The 20,257-nt window shown below is 38.2% G+C and overlaps 1 protein-coding gene across 2 annotated transcripts in view; it reads right to left on the bottom strand.

Annotated features, from left to right (window-relative positions):
* Positions 1–19,349, bottom strand: part of SULF2 (sulfatase 2) — a 59,394-nt gene extending 40,045 nt beyond the window's left edge. For both annotated transcript variants that reach the window (XM_010082872.1, XM_010082874.1), the window contains exons 1-3: positions 19,128–19,349; positions 13,407–13,646; positions 1,530–1,681 (exon numbers count right to left, since the gene is read on the bottom strand). In XM_010082872.1, coding sequence (XP_010081174.1) covers positions 1,530–1,681; positions 13,407–13,646; positions 19,128–19,302 — 567 coding nt within the window. In that variant the 5' untranslated portion in view covers positions 19,303–19,349. The remainder of the gene's footprint in view (positions 1–1,529; positions 1,682–13,406; positions 13,647–19,127) is intronic.
* Between the last annotated feature and the right edge of the window lie 908 nt (positions 19,350–20,257).

The raw sequence follows: 20,257 nt of genomic DNA, 5'->3' as shown, positions 1-20,257 counted from the left end.
GAAAGAAAGAAGCAGTCTTGTATTTCAGTTTGTTCACTTGACCTTCAGTGGTAACATCAACAAGTGCTGTTGCTCTGCACACTGCCAACTGTTTATTACCACAGATGTGTATTTTGCAAGAATATGAAGATTATAAAAACATTTATCTTTTCAACAGACTTTTAAAAAATTTATTACCAAACTTGGTAAGAAAAAGTAAACCAAACGAAAACCTAAACATTTTCAAGTATTGCACACACAAAACAGAGCTGAGGATACAGGAACGTCAAGTTCCTTGTTGGCTCCTTGGTACCATGAGGAACAGTGCCCTGTGAAATCACTTGCCTGACATTGCTCCACGTAAGATATATTTCATTCATAACACTTTTGGTAGGTGTCTGTAGAGATTATCTCTCTCATTCTTCATAGATCAGAAAGGAAATAAAAGACAAATAATTCTGTACATCAGTCACCCCTTCCCCTTAGCAGCTGGTGATAGGAAAGGAAACCCTAGAAGCCTGTTAAGTTTTATATTTCCACACAAAGTACATTCAATTAAAAACGGCAAATAGGGAGGGGGAGCGGGAAATCACACAGACATCAACCTCTTAAAATCTGTGAACACATTGCTCATGAAATACAAATATGGAGGCAGGATTTGTGCTCAATAAGAGAAAGCAAACGGAAGCCCTGTTAAGCAAACACACCTTACAAATTAGTATCACTCCAGAGTGAGTCAGTTTATGGATAGATTTATTTATCATCATACCTCAGAGATAATTCAGGCCATTTTAGGCTGGTTCCTTTGGAAAGGTAACGTTTTTGGCTGAAATAAACATATTCCTGACTGCAAACAGGTAACTGTTTGAGCTGTACCATGTGCTAGACAAGGAAGCAATTATACTGCATTTGATAATGATTATCAAGCATTCTACTAAGTCTGGCCAGGGTATAACATCCTTGCAAGGATATTAGGAAACATATGAGCCCATAACAATGCACAGAGATATAAATGTAATAACTAAATTCCTCACTCATTCAGAATTATCATAAGATATACCAAGATATTATGAATTCTCCATCATATTATGACTGTGAAACTGGCTCCTTAAACTAACATAAAAAGATGAGTCTAGCTGGAGGGAACTGGATTCTTATCTCATTTATGCTTGTGTAACTCCACGGGAGTCAGTTCTATACCAGGGGAATAGATGACAATCAGACTCAGCACGCAATAATTAAAATACAAAACGCAGAAATAGTTATCATGCAGCATTTAAATCCATTTTCACATCTTCAGCTCATAATACAGTCTCAGGATGTTCTGTTTGTTTCCATTGCTGCTAACAATGTTTTCAGTAACACGACCCTCCCAGAATGGAAGATAACGAAAAGTCCACACAGCAGGCTTACTGGGTTGTAGCTAATGTTACACATAGAAACTTTGAAGTAGGAAATGAATTCTTTAGTTAGACTGAAACCATAAAGTGTAGCTTTCTTGCAGTTATGTTTCAACGTTAAAGAAACAGAAATAAATCAATAGGACCTACCCTGGAATAGTCAAATCCATGCTTCTCCTTCACTCCATTTCTACAGAGTGTGTAGTTGTAAAATCGAGAGTTTTTAAGCAATCCAACCCATTCTTTCCAACCAGGAGGCACATAGGAACCATTGTATTCATTAAGGTACTTTCCAAAGAAAGCTAGGGGTAGAGAAAGCAGAAGCACAGTAAGAAGGCATAACAGAAACACTTCAAAGACACCATATTCCTTCCTTTCTGTCTCTTCTAAGAGCTTTGTTTTCGTCACTCAGATACATTTGAGTGATAATTTCTAAGTTTGCCTGTGTTTATTTATTTCAGAGCTCCATAACGCAGACCTTTTGATTTACAACCTGACTGCGTATGAGAGAAACTGGACCACAACTACCATTATATTTTCTTTGGTGCCTGATACATTCAGAGTCAGACGAACAAAACAAAGAATGCTTAAAAATAGTGCCAGTTGCCACATTATCTCATCCTCCTCTGAATCACCCAATTTAGCTACATTTTTCATTTTGGTTACACCCATTTAAGCCATCTCCACCTAAGGAACTGGCAGAAACAGTGAAGTCACTAATAGGAGCCTGGCTTGGGAGAAATGATGACAAATGAAGACCATAAATATAATAAGATTTAAAACTCTGCATAGAAATGAAGCAGCAGCCTGCTTGGCAGAACACATGCAGAATGAGTACAAGGATTCTTACAGGACACATTTGAGCCATCCTCCCAGACGAGCTATGTATATGCTAGTCTTGCTCTGTAAACCCCAAGCGTCCAGACACAAATTATTTTCCAGAAAATATTTAAAGAAAATGAAAAGCATTAGATTTCTACAAGAACACCACAAATTCTCTAAAGTACGTGATGTACTCAGTGATGCTTTTACACTATTCCAGTAAAAGACTAAATAATTTACAGGAACATATTTTTCGGTATTAGTTTATATGTTATATCATCGCTATGCAATCACAGAGTAAATTATTCTGGAGGACTCCATTCGTCCAGCTAGTTTTTTTTTAAAGCTTAAAGGCAAAATTCTGCTCTTGGGTCTGCAGACTGCACCGCAATTCAGCATCTGACTTTTCGTGATCAGAGCTCAAACCTCAACTTTCAAATGCTCTGGCAATACAAGTTAGCATTACCACAGTGACTAGCACAAAGATCTTTACTAGTTCCAGTTGTCATTACAAATATTTTTAATCCAGAGGCACACAGTGTCTGCAGCATCTCACAATGGCCGTCTATCAGTGAACATCTGTTCTTCTAAAACGACAACAGAATATCTAAGATTCTCTTCTGAGGCTTAGACTAAACCTCACCTCATAATCCAGGGGATTTGAGCACAGAATTCACCATTCCCCAGTTCTTAAAAGACTTTTTTTTTAAGCTTGCAGCCTGTAGTGCCTGATACCGCACCTTCTTGTACCTGTGCAATGGCAATACTGCGCCTAAAGCAGGTTTTCAGCCAGTGTAGGAAGGGCCAGCCTCACTGAAGCCAATGGATTTACATCTGTTTCTAACAGGCTGAATATCTGCCCAAAAGATAGACGCCCTGAGAAACAGGGATACAAAACAGTATGTGAGAGAGCTCCACCATCATTACCTGATCCTGTTTGTTTATAAAAAAAATGGAAACATATTAGCAACATAATAACATAGTGGAATGGAATTAAACAAATTCCCAGGAAGCTCATTGTGCACTCAATGTCCTTAAGATCCAACTCAAAGCGCTTAGGTAGAATGCAAAAGCACATTTTGAATCATTCTCCTGAACCAATTTCAATGTATCCAATGAACGTGTAAGGTGAGCCAAAAGAAAGTGAATGTTTGAGGTCTTTCAAAGCACTCGAAAGAGAGGAAAGTGGTGACGAAATTAAGATCTACATGACAGAAGATGAGGAAGGTACCTCTATTGGGACACAATAAATAAATTCCTGAAAATTACACTGTGCTTTCAAAATACTTTTCAAAAGCAGGTAAGGCGTTATGCTATTTTACAGATGAGCCACTTACAAAACAAGCATGCTGTGGAAAAGAAATCGTTTCACTGTCCTGAACTACCTCATAATGCCTTCTTTAACCAAGAAAAGCAAACTAGCAGCAATGAACAAAGCAAAATCTACACCTCTATAGGTGACTACTATCACACTACTCAGGGACTGTATTTACACAGTACATACACTTTTTCAAACTATTGTGCTTTGTGAACAACTTTTCCTTTTTAAAGAATAAAAGGCAACTCACAGTAAGTATGAGTAAATAAACAATATAGACACACAATTTTCTCTTGTCCTGGTAACAAGGAACACAGGATCGAAACACTGACCACTGTCTGCAGTAGCAGGTATGCACAGCACAGTCCAAAGCCTTTTGTCCCCCATTCAACATATTATATCCAAACAGAGATATATTTGGCATTTCTGCCCATGGGAACCAATCTGTTCCTAAAACCTTTGGCTGAGTCAGCTGAAGAAACTCAGGAAAGAGGCATTCTGTAAAGAATTACTTCATTGTTATTCTGCAGAGGCATTAAAGGGAAGTCTGGTGGAAGTTCCTTCCAGCACCTTTTGCATACCCCCATTGTACATTCAGGATGTCTTTATAATCTCTCATGGATGTCAAAGGGCTTTAAATTATTTTATCTGCTGTTTCCAATCTTCCATTTCACATCTTTTTCTTTTACCCCTCCTTCTGAGCCATTTACAGGATTGTTATTCCAAAATTTTAAATGTCACTCCTCTGCAGTACAAAACTTTGGGTTACAATAAAGCTCTCTTGATGCTGGTAGAAGATTCGGATTTCGGATTGTAAAGATTCTAACACAATTTTTGCTCTCATCAGATTAGTTCACCACCAGAGACAGCTGCTCACTAGAGTACACAAGCCTTTGGTACATCCAATTTCAAACCGCTCCAAGATCTCATTAATAAACATTCACGGAGGCTGGTGTTTGATATGCTCAGCCACGTTCCTAGATCCAGTCTATGAAATGATCGTTAAAAAACATCCAAGTGGCTGCTTTTAATAAGTGTGTTAACAATGTGATTTTCCTTTGCTTTAAATACTATACAACGTAGCTTCTCCTAAGACTACACAAAACAGGATATGCAAGAATTCAGCCCTTTGTACACTGTTACCACTTCCGCAGGGGTTCTTTTCTCAGAGTCTCACCCTTCAATGATAAGCACCTGAAAAATTCTTTTCTCATGGCCTGGGGCAGGCTTTGAGCAGGTGGTGGAAAAGAGACCTCCTGAGGTCCCTTCCAGCCTCAATTAGTCTATGATCCATTGATGGACTAGGTGACTTATGAGGCCCATCTTCAGTTGAATATACAGGATTTTAAAATTTAGGAAAATATTAGTAAATATTCATGTTCTCATAATAAGTCATGAATCTGAGAAAAAGTAAAATTCAGCTTTTTGTTACTTCTGGACAGTAAGCCCAGTATTTATACCACACATCCCTCCTCCTGAAGTCTTCTCTTCATATCCTTCACACTACTTGGCTGTATCGACCTATTAGTACCCCATCAAATGGCACTTAGCACCAGGCTGCGAAGTTAAACTCATGTTTTAAGCTATTAACCCTCTACATTTAAACATGAATGTTGTGCATTAAGGACTTTAAAGATGTATTTGAAGTACTGTTTTTCCGTTATATTTCCACAGGCAGCTTTCCAGGTATTAACTTGGGTTTTGAGCAGCAAGTCTCAGTTACTCACAGAGATTTGACTATCCCTCTAAAATCTTTTGCTTCTGTATGTGATACTAGTTTTCCCCAGCCCAAAGTTGAACAATTAGCTATGTCTGAGTAATCCCTTAGTTTCGGATTGCAGGGGGGAAGGCATTTCTGATCTTACTTCTGCTGTATATCTAGCAAAAATTACTTTCAATACTTTTTGTCCTCCAAGAGACAATCAGAGGAAAGCAGACGAGAAAGCACTCCCAGCATGGCTAAGAATGCAAGAAACAAGCAGTAAGCCCAAAGGTCAAGTCAGCTTTGCATTCACATTTTGGCCAAACATACTCTTAAACTGACAATGTCCAGTGGAACAAACCCAGTAAAATTAATGGATTTACAGCAGAAGTATGGGGGTTCTCAGATAAAATCCTGTAATTTACTATTAAATTTGGTCCCAGGGGAAAGATTTTAAGAGACATCAGTTCTCTTTAGGTATCAAAATCAGTAACTCCTAAGTGCTGAAGTCACCTGAACAAAATTATTCCAGTTGGCACCTTTAGAGTTAGACTAAGGAGAGAAGTATATACACACACAGTTTATTTTAGTCTATTGCACATGATGACCCAATTTTTCTCTAAACTACAGCATGCTGATAGCACAAGATTTTCTTAAAGATCACACGCTCCATCCCACCATCACAGGGACATAAAAAGAGTAGTACCAAAGGCAAGAGCCTTTACACACACAGCTCTTCTCCGTAAATGTAATAAAAATTATTGTTACAATTAATGAAACGTAACAGTTGTAAGAAACCATGTTGTACAGTGACTGTTAACCACCGCAGTTAGAACAGCCTGCAGGCTTTCTTGTTATGCAGGAGACTAGTCTGATATCTAGCAGGACAAAGGACACGCACAGTAATCTTTATGACACCTTTGTTCCTCTTCCTGAATTTGCATTGCACATTCCTCGCTTGTGGCCAAGGATCAGTGCCAAGATCTATTTAACGAATCAGGGGAATTGGCTGAAGGGGAGCAGATGAAGCCAAATAAAACAAAAGGGCTCAAACCAAATATTTTTAAATGGTCAACAAGGAATCAAGCAGAAGAATGCTGATGGTGACACAAGTCTTCCTTGTCCTTCTCAGGTGAGCAAATTCCCAACGGAACTGGGGGCAAAGGCCTCTTTCACTAACGCCTACGGCACAACTTACAAAAGTTTCAACAGAGCTAGAACTGTAAGGCATAAAAACCTGATACACACCCTCTGAAATTTAAAGGAAAAAAAATCTAGAAATGGCAATCTTCATATCATCAATCTGTATTACAGTTCAGGAGGAGACGATTTAGTGTATCTCCAGAGCATCATTTCCTGTGCCTGGCAGCGCGGGAGGAAGCAGGAGGCTGCCTGGCTGCCTTGTTCAGAGCACTACTCTACAACATGGCCCACCATCATTACCCAGTCTGCTCTTATTCCTTGGTGGCCAACCCAACCATTCAGATTTTCCACAAAATGTCTCCCAGTATCAAAACTACCACAACAATGAGATATTTTATCAAAATTTACCATGGGTACCACTCCCCCTTTTGTGTGTCATGGTCACAGAAGAATCCTAACCTTTAGATTTAAGCGCCTCTCATCACAGGCAACGTTTCTTCCTCCACATGTAAAACCCAAAAACCTCCCCAACAGCAGATTGTCAGACCTTTCTTAATAACAAATAGCCTAAGCAAAAGCTTATCTAGCTTAATGCTGAATCTTCACTAAAATACCAAAGTCTGCACCATGCTATTTGGGCCAACTCCAAGAGAATTTCATTTAGAGCCATTTTGTTTATATGATTTGAAGCAAACCCAATTGCCAAGTTTCAGGGAGCTACTAAGATATGCTGTGCATGAAGAAATATTTGCTGCATTTTAACAAAGCTGCCTTTTTCCACCGAGCAGTAAACCTGGAAGAGCACTACTAAAAGCATTAGTTCATAAATAAAAACAATAAAGTCTTATCACGTCCAGTTAAAAGTCCAACCTTGGTTCAATATAGCCACAGAATTCCTTTCAACAAAATATTCACTGAAAGAGAAGAAATCTAGGTTCTACATTAGTTTATATCTTTATGTTTACCTTTTACTTTTGACAAAAAAAAAATTGACACTTTAAAAAAAAAAAAATAACCAGTCAACTCTTGCAGTCCTTAAATTCATCCATCTCAAAAACATATATAGTCCTCCCACACATAACATATACACAAGGATGGAAAGTGGTATCATCTCTAACTTGGAAGATGAGACAAAGGTCTCAGGGCAGTACTCATGCTACTAAAACACACAAAAAGACATGAGGATGTTCCAGCTCACAGAAATTGGAATTCAACTCCCAGAAATGGGGATTAGAATCTATCTGCAGAGTTTACACTGTAGGCACTGGCCAGTCTGTGAAACCATCACTGTTCATCACTGAAAGATGGCATACAGCTTATTGTTCATCTTTGAACTTCAGTATCACTAAGCTTTCCCAGTGCCCACTGAATGGCAAGGGTACAGGGTAAGTATATAACCACGTGAGCCACACAGAACATGCATAACTTTGGGCATATAGGAAATACAGTTTAGGAAAACTGTATTCAATAAATTATGGTACTAAATTAAATTCCGTGATTCCAAAAGACTTCTGCAAAAAAAACAGGATTCCAGAAAAGAAAAGAAAAAAGAACGCAAGAAGATACTACAAGGACTTACATTGCTAGCTGTGAGTTAGAGAGGGTAAGTGAGAGGGTAAGCAAGAAAGAAAATATGACTGGAAATAAGGGAGCAACAGACATTGGCTTGTTTCTGTAGTTGTGGATGCATTCATCTCAGACTCTTGGGAAAGTTTTACTGGATTGCAGACTATCTTTTGGTTTCTGCTCAGTGAGTTACTCACAGAAGAGTATATATTCCCCTCTTCAGTACAGTTAAATAACATAAAGCTACATGCAGTAGACAGGTGATGAAACAGTAGCTGGATGGATAAGTGTCACTTCTACAACCTCTGCATAACCCTCAGGAAACAACAGCTCTACTTCATGTGTTCCCATTTTAAGTTATCATACATTACAATATGTTTAAAGTGAAATTGCTGCTGCTTAGAACTCACTTCATAGAAAGATACATGCATGTATGTCTTGAAACCAACCTATATTATAGAACTGAAGTCAGAGCTGGGAGGAAAAAACAGGTCTTTAACACACACGAGGCAGGACATCCAGAACCATCTTTTGTTTGAAAACATCATTCATCAGAATATTTGCAGGACACTCCAGCTCAATACTTCACCACCATGGACCAAGCCTGCCAGAACTACTGACATGCACAGCAACAGTGGATTTGGGCTATCATCAGGACTCTTCTTACATCCTTTCTAGCACGGATACTTGGTTTCCTTTTGCAGTAACAGCTATCATGATACAGCCGTACAGCCACCATGCTGAGTCTTTCTTTCACACTATTTTCAAGCCTAACGGTCTCAAACCATCTAACAGATATACTTTGACAGACCTTACTAAGATAATATTTCTACATCGAGAGCAAAAGATCTAAGGAAACTAATCTACCTTCAAGATAAATAATTCAGAAACCTGACGTCCAGTTTTGAAAAGACACCTAGATATCTTGGAGGTGAATATTCTAACATTTCAGCTCCTAATCGTGCAAATCACTTCTAAAAATCAAGTCTGACTCTTAAAATCACTTTGTTAATATTTTTTAAAATGGCCTTCAGTTCTCATCAGCTGCAAAAGCTAGCTGTCTGGCATACAGGATGTTACTCTGACTTGGATAATCTCTTTTCTTTATACACATGTAACACGACAGAGGAGAAGTGCAGCAGGGCACAGTGCTAGGGCACCGCAGTGCAAATCAAAACCTGCCTCTCTTCTTAATGCTGCTCTTCACCTGCATGTGACCACACAGAAAGCACTTCACTCTTCTGGCTCTACTTCTGTCAACCTTTTGACTCCTTAGGTCACCAATTATTCCCTACCAAGCAATTATACACAGAGATCAACTTCAGTTAAGGTTTTAGGTATTTCTGTAATAAAAACCAGCAAACAGCAACTACTGTGGAGAGCAAATTCTACAGCAGGGAACTGATAAGCTGAGAATTTTTCTCCTGGCATGCATCTAGATACTAAAATTTGGTCACGTATTGTTCATTCCTCCTTTAATAAACATTTACCAATAGCCTTTCTCTTCTTTCTCACAATTTAATGTTAAAATCACTTTAAAATGTCAGAGGCTCAGACAGTGAAATGGAAAAATAATTATTTGAATGCAGTTAGCCACTGTATCTTCTCACTCTAATATTAATGGGAGGAAATGGAAGATTGTCACTGAATTTTAATGAATTCATTAGTTAATTATTTTAAAGCCCTGTGAAAGTGCTAAGAATGATTATTACTTTTATTCCCAAGAAATTTTTTTATAATGGCAGAGACAGACCTCCCACAATGACTTTTCTCTAGGTTCAAAACACATGACTGGTGCTAAATGGCATTTATTAATTCTTTGCATAATTCAAGTATGGACTTACCATCAGAGTGAGATACCGACATATTACCATACAAGAAGTAGCTTTTTCCTTTGTTAATAGGTTCATTCAACTGAAGAGGGCTAGCTGTGCTACAGGGTACTGCTCACCAGGAACAAGGAGTGCAACTCAGCCAAAATGCGTACTGCATTTGCTGCACACTGAGCCACATTAAGCCCTAACATAAATTAACAAAATTCTCTCAGAAGATTCACTGAAGCAAAAGTGTCCTTCTGCCAAGCTGAATTTGGCCCACCATCCCTAATTCTGTTGAATTTAATAAGATAAGCACGTCTTTTCATTTCCTGACTGCAGATAAGGCTGATAAAATATTCTGGAATCAGTCACCAATTTTAAGACCTAATCATTCAGCCATCCAGGCAAATGTTAAAGAGAAGCTTTTCTCATTAAGTAATGTCTAAGGGAAAGTTTAAATATGTATTCCAATAAAATATCTTGGTAGTTGTTGCTGCAGGACCCAAGCATGCAACAACGCATTGTGCGTTTCCAAAGCTGTCTCACAGAAAGAGATGTATATGTTCACAGAAAACAGAACCTTTTTTTCTGTAAATGTTTACACAGTAACCTTTGGCAGAGAAATTCCCTGACATTCAGAAATGTTTGTCACAGGATCTTTGTTTCTCTTCCATTCAAATCATCTCCTGCTCCAAGTTGAAGCACTGGCTTCCACTATTCGAAGTTATAGTGATTACGCAGATGTTGTTTACACTGACTTTTCTAAAGATTAATTCATCAGTTGACTTGGTTTGTTTACATAATTCGTCCTTCTTGCCTAATTTCCCACAGTATGTGATAGGACAACGATGTGAGAAGCTCTTCAAAATCAGACCAATTGCTTAACACACTGAGACTGGGAGCTCGGTGTCTGTGTGCAGTGGCTGCACAGGGAGAACACATCCTTTCGGTTGCTACTCGTGACACTGACGTTGTTTAGGTTGTGAGACAGGTTAATGCAGAGGAAGGCACACCTGTAGCACGTACTGCCTCAGTGGCTTCCCTTGTAAAAGGAAAACCCATCCTTTGCATTGTCATGATATTTAATTGATCCACACAGAGTGACAGCGAGCCCTATGCATGATGCTCAAAATCCCGATGGTTAAAGCTAAAGACAGAACTTCCCTTGAGCTCAGCTTCTTCCTTTCATCTCTCTGCCAAGTCCAGTGCCTAACTAGGTTGGTCAAACTTTTTAAAGTGCCGAATTGAAAAATATAAAAGTGACAACCAAGGTAGAAACTGAGAATCAACCATAGTAAAGTTGCACCTTTTCCACCTCCTCATATGTTTTACTTGTGCAGGAGTAACGTGCATCACACTGCTGCCCCTGCCCACGTACCACCAGCACACTTCCCAAAGGTGTCAGCAGCAGCACAAGTCTGTGTCAAATCCAAAGCACAAATGCCACCGCCCCAGGGAAAACACTACAACACAGAAAGAATGGTCCCCAGCAGAATTATCTTTTTCAACAGAACAAAACACAGGGAGATCACAATAAACAGAGAAGGCAAGGAGATGTGAAATGAGTGTCAGGAAAAAGAAAATGAGGGAAGGTTAAGTGGAGTAGGAGGGTACAATTTCTTCCTTCAAGTTTAAACAAAAGAGAAAAGAGAAGAAAGAAACACAGGGAGAAGGTCTGGCTTGTGAATTAAGGAAAAAAACCAAACTCCCTTCCAAAATAATAGCTTTCTCACTCCAAGGTTGTGAACTTAAATATAAAAGCAAGTCTCAAAAGGCTTTATTCCTCATGGCCTCTTTTTCTTCTCCTTCAAAGAAAAAAAAAAAAAAAAAAAGAGGATCAAGAAGCTAAACTCTGTTTGCAGGGCAAACCAGCACTATCATGGACTTAAAAAAAAAAATAAAAAAAAATTAAAAAGCCTCTACAAATGAACTCCTGTGCTTTCCAGATTTTCCTTTGTTCACTGCAGTCACGTCCAAGGAGGACTCCCCGTTTCAGAGACTGTATTCATAATGTCCAAAACACTCTCCTTAGCAGGTTACTTTTGAAACTTGAGAAACTGAGTTCTAAAGTACAATTTCCTGCTGCTTTTGAAGCAGGTAAATCTCATCAGATCTTCTGGGGAAAAAAAAAAGGTAAAAAAATACCTTTTAACTGCTGATATCCTCCATAGTGGATAACTCAAGACTTTAACCAGAGATCAGAAATGAACGCCAGCCTCTAGTAAGGGCAATTCCCATTTAAATTTGTATAACAACATATCGCATTTAACTACATGAATGAGGATCTCATTTACACCTGAATATTGCTTTGTACTTGTAAAAGTACTATTTCTGCGTGTTCCAACAAATTTAGTTTGCAAATTAAGAGAGGTAGACTGAAAATGAAATATAGCTTCACTAAGATCTTGAGTCTAAATTTAAACATTAAGTTAATGTAAAAATGTAAGATATATGAATACCAGGACACTTGCAATAGCTGTGCAAGTTCGTAGAAATCACAGGTGCTTGAAATGTAGTCACCATATATAAAAATTATTACAATAGACAAATATCACCAAACACAAAACAATCTACAAAGAATAAAACATTAACCTTGGTGTAGTATTCACACAATCACTGGTATTAGTGCCAGGAATGATAAATGGAGGGAAACAGCATACAACTAATAAGATATGTGCACTTCCCCTGATTTATTTCTTTCCAGATTAATTCAGGTCTTTATTTTAGAAAAACAAAACAAGGAAATTACCTGTTTGTTTTAAGATTAAGAATTTGCAGCAATGAAATGTAAAACTCATGTGAATAGTCACAAAAAAAACCAATGATCTTGATACAATTCTTATTCAAGATTTATACTAGTTTCTAGAAGCCTCAAAAACTACAAATTCAAAGCAGAAATATACAGTATCAATAACAACTATACTACAATACTATAGTATATATACTATAAATAACACAAATAGAACCAGGTTTACGCCCATTTCTCATCAGGACAAAAGGCATTAGCAACAAACATGACAAAACGACTGTAACAGGCAAGGACCTAAATCTCAGGTCTCGAGAAAGCAAGAAGGAAATAGGCGTGAAACATGTGCTATATATTTTCCAAAATCCTTTCTAAAGGAACTTTGTTCCTAAGGAGCATTGCATGCAAAGAGGATCACTTGTTTCTCAGAAGCACATTTGATCTTGCTGATTATTCCTCAGTCATTATTTATTCTAAACACCTTTCTAGGAACGGATTCTCTGGAGAAACCAATCCAGGTGACAGCTCTGCCTCAAAGCACAGAAGCAGTCTCTTCTCTTATATTTTCAGTTTGATCAATGTATCTGTTTTATGAAAAAATCAAATTACTAATTCCTCTCCAAAGCATCTTTCTTTTCTGTTCTATGCACTTCAGGTGATTGTAGGGCATGTGCTACATGTGCTATGCCTTCAGTTCAAGCATGCACATTTATTTTAACCTCCCCTGCTTCTGAAAAATATTATTTTTTTTAATTTCCTGAAGTGCAATGAAACTAAACCAACATGCACAACTGAAGCTCCAGCATTCTGCACTGATGCAGCCCACTACAAGAACAAATTAAAATATTACAAAAGTGAGCCTCTGTACGAATAAGTTAAGGAAGCTTTCAGATGGAGCCAGCCTTGATCCTACCTGTCCTGTATCCTGTGTTGTTGAGGTACACTGCAAATGTACGTATTTCGTGCTGAGCCTGCCAGGACGGAGAAGAACAGTTCTCGTTGTTCGTGTAAGTGTTGTGGTTGTGGACGTACTTCCCTGTAAGAATAGAGGAGCGAGATGGGCAGCACATGGGTGTTGTCACAAAGGCATTGATGAAATGAGCACCTCCGTGTTCCATGATCCGCCTTGTCTTATTCATCACTTGCATAGAACCTGGAAGAAGAAAACCATCTCAGAATTATTTTCTTGTTTCAGTCACAAGAGCTAAAGAAGAGCTCACGTGTTATATCAGAGACCAGAATGAAGCGCAGGTAGTACAGGCACTGCAATCTCATAGTGAACCCAAATCCGAAGAGATTATTCTCTCCCCTCTAGCAAAGTCCTCCCATTGTTTTAACAAGGATCAAACACTTAAGTCCTAAATTAAGATTTGACTCAAACCTGTTGACATAGATCACAATGCTTTTTAAATTTCTTTCTCTCTAAGCACAAGATTTACCACTGTAACTATCTACACCATCTGTGCAGCCTTTCCGGAGCCAGGAGCACTGTTCCAGTAGCTGAAGGCAAGAGCCAGCATGAATTAGGCTGAGACAATGCAGCCTGAGGGCAAAATTCACTTTGTGCGGCAACCCTGACCAAAGTTTACATACTCCTTAAGCATAACTTAATCCTTGGTTTCAGAAGATACCTGATGCACTGCTTTTTGTGCCAACCTTCTGCAAAAGGCTCAGGGCTGTAACCACAGAACCACTGAGGTTGGAAGGGACGCCTGGAGATCACTTACTTCAAGCCCCTGCTCAAGCAGAGGCTGCTGGAGTTGTTCTCTAGATAGAATGTTCTTTTCCCTAATGTGAAGTATCAGCAGGTGTTGATTTCTGTAGCTTTCACTGAACCAAAGACAAAGTAAAGCCCTCATAATAATTTCCATAGCTGGTCCACTGAGTTCTGTCTATCCACTTGATCCATTTTGTTAATAGTGTTACCTAAAACTCTAAATTTTCTTAGGCTTGGTTCTGCAGAATCAGATTTTTAGATGATCACTTGGGACAGGTAACACCACGTAGTTTATAACCATCATCTAAAACCAGACAAGCAAGTTTAACTGGCAGGGACTTGGATGAATTAGAGTAACAGGAGTAAAAGTCTTTTTGCCAACAACTCCTAGAAGCCAAATGGCTGCCAAATTGGTGCCAAACGGCTCTTCTATTTCCTCTTGAAGGTTTCCCTCATCTATTGGTGCCTGATAGTTAAAACTGCATCACAGCAAGTTATACTTGACCTAGGAAAAACTTCCATTTTCTGAAGAAATTGTAATGAAAACTGTCATCAGCACGACCTTGCAAAGGAGAGTAAAACCTTTCCATCACCACCCCTCCCTTCTTGTTTTGAGCAGGGAAAGCCAATAGACAACACGGAGATGAAGGGATGGGTTCATGCTGGAGTAGGGTTGGGGCTACCTTACCCAAGCTTGAGTTGGATTAACAGTTCAGCTTAAATCAATGCATCCTGCAACCACCTGACACAAACTGTCTGTTGTTCCTGTCAATAATGGGTTTAGGTATCTTCTAAACTCTTTAGGCAGGGATTTCATTATGAAATTGTAACAATAAGCCGATTTGATACAGGGCACATAGGTATAACCAGGAGTCAAAACCTAGAGGGAAAACGGTCATAAGTCACACACGAAATCTGACCTCTGGCACCATGAGGGAAGGTTAATTGCTACTGTAGGTCATTTCACCTAGAAATTGCCACAGTACTAGTTTTCTTGAGACCATTTTGTTAGAATGAATGTAAAAAAAACTTTTAAAAAATCTGTTTGTGCATTCTCAGGTCAGAGCACATCTCTGTCACATCACTTTGCGACAAGAACCAAGGCAGGTTATTGCATTCTGCTTTTAGAACTTGCTAAACTTCACATATCAACAGCAGTTTCTGAAGACCGCAAATTTTTGGTTCCGTAACTGTGAGATAAGTGTTAGTGCTCAAAGGCTCTACCACCACAGTTACCAACTAGAACAGTCAATTATACATTATGTGAGCCTGAAATCCGTGGACGTTTCCTCTGTGTTGTCTTATGAACTAGCCCAAGCCTAAATAGGCAGACCGTAAGAATGTTTTGTCATCCCAGTATTAAAATACAATTTAACAACCTCTTTAAATGACAGAGGCATCTGTGCATAAATAACAGTACATGTTAAGATTCCCCTTGGGGACAGTAACCTCCTTTAATAAAACTGCTGTAATGACAAGGCCCTATATATCAACAGTCTTTAATACAAAAACATATGATCTAAGCTGCTTGCTCAGCTTGAGACCTAACACAGAGAGACAGATCAGTGGAAGGTAAAAATCCAGCATACTCTTCTGTACAATCTTAAATAGGCCAGCTTTAAATATTTTAAACAGCATTAAACCAGCCAACCAAAACTTATTTTCTTCAGCTTGCCTCCAATACAAACACAGAATTGTGAGGAAAATGTAGAAATCGATCCTTCTATGGCAGAAGATGTGTTAATCAGCAACTGGAACCTCACCAAATCACCCTCTGAGCTGGAAAACCTTTGGGGTTTCATTAGTGGATGTACCAAGGGAAGTCATGCTTTGAAATGTCAATATTTAATTCAGAAAATGTTCTGTTACCTGTCTAAAACCACTGATAAAAAATAAAAATTATTTAGTAGTTAAATGTGAAATTTCTAAGCTAGTTAAAAGAAAATCTATTCAACTACTGTGAAAATATGAAAGTTTAATCAATTTGATGCATCCAAGCTGCTCACTGAACAAAGTGAAGCAAAACCTAGGTTGAAATTCCACTTGAAACCCGTGTGGTATCCATAACTTTGCTTAGTGTGTCTTCACAGGTCACTTTAGGGATAAGGCTGATATTTTGACTAATATTAATGGAGAATATATAGCAGTTGTTTACAAAATAATATTGACTTTCTCATTAGTTGTGTTTTGTTGTCAGAAATCATAATTTACATGAGTTTAAAGGAGCTCCAGCTGTTGAAGAACTGAAGTCCCAAGTGAGTCTCCTCTGAAACACAATTCAGAAGTGGTATCCATATGCAGACAAGTTAACTGAACCCCTGAATGTTAATTAACTGTCCCCTACAGCCTTCTATTTTTATCCTATTTGAACCTCATTAGACACCCTTTTCACATCTTCATTTCCTTTTCTTCCTCATATTTAATTTTGACAAAGCTCTAAAGCCCTAATCTCCACGTACAATAACTAAGAAAAATCATATTCCATGCCACTTTTGTAGGTTTTCAGAGGAAGATGTAGGAACATGCAAATCACTCCTCACCCAGATTTCTCTAACATGGCTGAAATATCTTCCAAATAATCAGCTTGTTCTTCAACTTTGAATTAAATAAACTGGTTTGTTAAACCACAGCAGTATGGCAGGCAAACCTAATTAAACTGGAGATGCCGAGTCCATCACACAGGGGACATCAGCATTATACTAACTTGTACTTAAATGGCTCTAATGGGGAAAAAAGAAAAATCTTTGTTTCTAATTAATTCTTTCTCCTCATCAGTATATTCCCCTTTATATTGTGCTTGTCAGTACAACTCTTTCGATTAGGAAGTCAACTGAGTATGTATGTTTCAGTAGTTCTCGGTATCCTCATTTGTCTTCTCCCATTTGTATCCATTACAACTTACATTCTTTCTCCTTTGACCTGGAGATTCTGCATCCTTTTCATCAGCCCCTCATTAGTCTTTTCCTTATTTCAATACAAGGCTGAGGTTTGGTTTCCCAAGTAAAACTCATGATCAACAGAAGTGCAAGTTAAAAAAAAAAAAAAAAAGTTGTACTCCTTTCCTGAAAGGACGACATTCTCTTTCTGGTAAACTCCATCTGCTGCTGGTACATTGTCAAATCTATCTTAAATTAAACAAAGGAAAGGCTGTTAAGAGCACTTGAGATTGTGCTGTTGTCTTCCTTTTTGCCTCAAAAGTAGCCACAAAAGAAAAAAGAAAGCTACAACACCCATCAGTTACAGGATATTCTTAGAAACAGTTGAAATTTTAGTTATGCAGGGTTGCCTCTGATACACTTCCATAGCTTCCAAGTTTTCCTTAGCTTTTATTTATGATTCCCATCTTGTTTTCATCTTTCTTAAATACATTAACCACAATCCCCACAAATGGCAATTTTGATTAATTTGGACAGCTCACCAGACAATAGACAAGAATAAAAACTAATTCAAACAAATATTGGGTCTCACAAAGCCATTAGTGGCAAATGACGAATATCCAACCTCAGCTTCATCAAATGGATTTTCCTTAGATAGATCCTAATTTGCGTGGACACATGCCCATTATGCTTGAAATTGGAAAGCACCAGATTATCAGAGAAGAGCAATATACCGCCCAGAGGACTTAGACAATTGCATCAGAAACAAGCAGGCTAGCATAAAATAGAAGATGATAAATTTTTTAGGACCACCTTCTGAGCCTGCAAGATAATGTACTTAGGTTCTTCTGGATATACATTATTGAAACGGCTTTATTTGTGATCCAAATAACCACTAAAAAAAGAAGAGTGTCAACAACAACAACAACAAAAATCTACTGATCCTACTAATTTGAATGAGATCTGTATTTGGTTGGGTGGCTGCCACAGCAGGCTTTCTCACCACCTTTGAGAAGAATGTGACATCTATGATACTGCAGACATACAGCAACACTGACAAAAAGGAAGCATCTGTAAGAATACTGCCACTTGACTCTGATTAACTTCTCAACTAGATGAGTAAGTGTATAAGTAATACAAGTTGATTGACTTTACTACTGCGTTCTGTTTCTTCTGTGAGGTCTGTTTTCCAATTTTTCCCATCCATACTAGAAATGTAACGCAGTAACTGTCAAAAAACCCCACCGGACCACACATACACAAGCTCTGGTCTTTCAGATGATGCAGGCTTTATACTCACTTGAAAGCATATTTCTAATGCAAATTTATTAATGTAAACTGGTTTGTGTTAATCACTTCTCCTAACTACAGACAACACCTGGTAAATATAAGCTTCTTCAGGTAACAGAACAAAACCCAAACTCTGTCAGTTAATTCATTATTCCAAATCATTAGGCAAAGCGTGTGTTTAATCCTCATCTCCTTTCTTCAACAATTAACGTAGCATTGAATAACACAGTAGAACCTTTTCATACTCAAGTGATTTTGGTCAGTAATTAACTACACATCTAAATGGACAATACCAAGAATAGTATGACTACATTAGGCAACATTTAAGTAATTAAAATTAAAATTGTATATGTAATGAATGTCTGCAATTACACCAAAAAATCTGGGTAATTACATGGTGCAATAATCAGTTATGAATTTAAACCCACTTCTTTGGCATGTAGCTTCCCACATTATACTTGCAATTGCCAGAAGCATAGTTTAGGTGTGTAGATAAAGACAGATAGGCAGGAATCTCATATTTCTGCAGAAACAGGAAGTTTCACAATTTAAATTGAGACTAACTTTTCCTGTCCTTGACTCGCATGCAGATGGAAAGTATTTTCAATATAAAGGCAGGTTTAAACTTTTGCTACTTATTCTTTCTATCACACTGAAAAAAAAGATAATTAGTTTGAATGCAAGAATCTAGCTTCAAGGAAAAGCAGTTCCATACTCGTTAGCTAAAATTCTCTTTATGTTGGGCTCTTACCAAGTTCTACATCCTGATCATCAGTAAGAACAAGGATGATGTTTGGGCGGATGTTTCTACGGTCTCTTTGAAATCTTCCCTTCAGACGCTGATTTAACAGGAAAGCTGAACTTCCATCCAACAGTGATAAAACAGTCATCATGAATAATCCAAGGACAATACTATGCTGTGCCATATTGTGCTGATTTAGTGTTCTCTCTGAACAAAGCAGGTTAATGACTTCTACTTCTTTTTTGTTTGCAGGTCTCCTATAAGGGAGAGGGAAAACAAGCATTTATTTATGCCTTGACCACCCTGCCCCCTAAGGAACAGCAAGGTTCTCTCCAAAGAAATAAAAAGCAATATACCTGAAATAATCTAACTCCTAAGGAAAAAAAAAAACCCAAACCCACAACAAAGCAACTGAATGCTTTTCTGGTGCCAGCTAGAAGCAGAAACCTGAAAAATTCACAGTTCATAAGCAGTTACCAACAGAGGTAATGAAGTTGCGCTCTACGCTCAGATTTGGCAGCAAGTTCAAGGATTTAGCGGGGTATCAAACTCTTGCTTTTGCTTTGATACATATAAAAAGCAATCTTCTTCCTTAAGGTTCTGGGATGATTTGAGATAACATTTTGTCTACTGCATCAAAAAATGCAGATGTTGAAGTAAAAACGCCACCCGTATTTTTAAACAGGACTGTGGTAAAATTTACGGAGCTAACACCACATTTGCAAATTCATAGAGGATCCTCAGAGAAAAGACTTGTTATACACTGATTTATCTTACAGACTTTACCAGAGAGCAGAGCTGCCCAGGCCTTGGAACTATGGTACGATACTGTCTGAACCCTTTGATGTTATTGTGACATCCCTGCAGCATTTCTGTTGGTTTTCCAGATTTTTTTTTTAAATATCATTATTATCAATGAACACATTTGAAGGCCCACTACTGCAAACACCTGGGAATGGATGCACCAGAATGATTTGCACTATGACTTCTCTCCATCATAAATACCATGCTCTGAAATGTACTTGTTTGCAAAAGAGAGCACATCTAACTGGTCCTGTTCCTGGTAATGAGCCAATAAAAAATTCTTAGCAATTCCTATAAGGAGATTCTAAAAAACAAATAAGCGTGCTGAGGATTTT

Source organism: Pterocles gutturalis, unplaced genomic scaffold (genome assembly GCF_000699245.1).
Source record: "Pterocles gutturalis isolate BGI_N339 unplaced genomic scaffold, ASM69924v1 scaffold8120, whole genome shotgun sequence".
Classification (NCBI taxonomy): domain Eukaryota; kingdom Metazoa; phylum Chordata; class Aves; order Pterocliformes; family Pteroclidae; genus Pterocles; species Pterocles gutturalis.
This window is presented reverse-complemented; position numbering and strand designations above follow the sequence as displayed.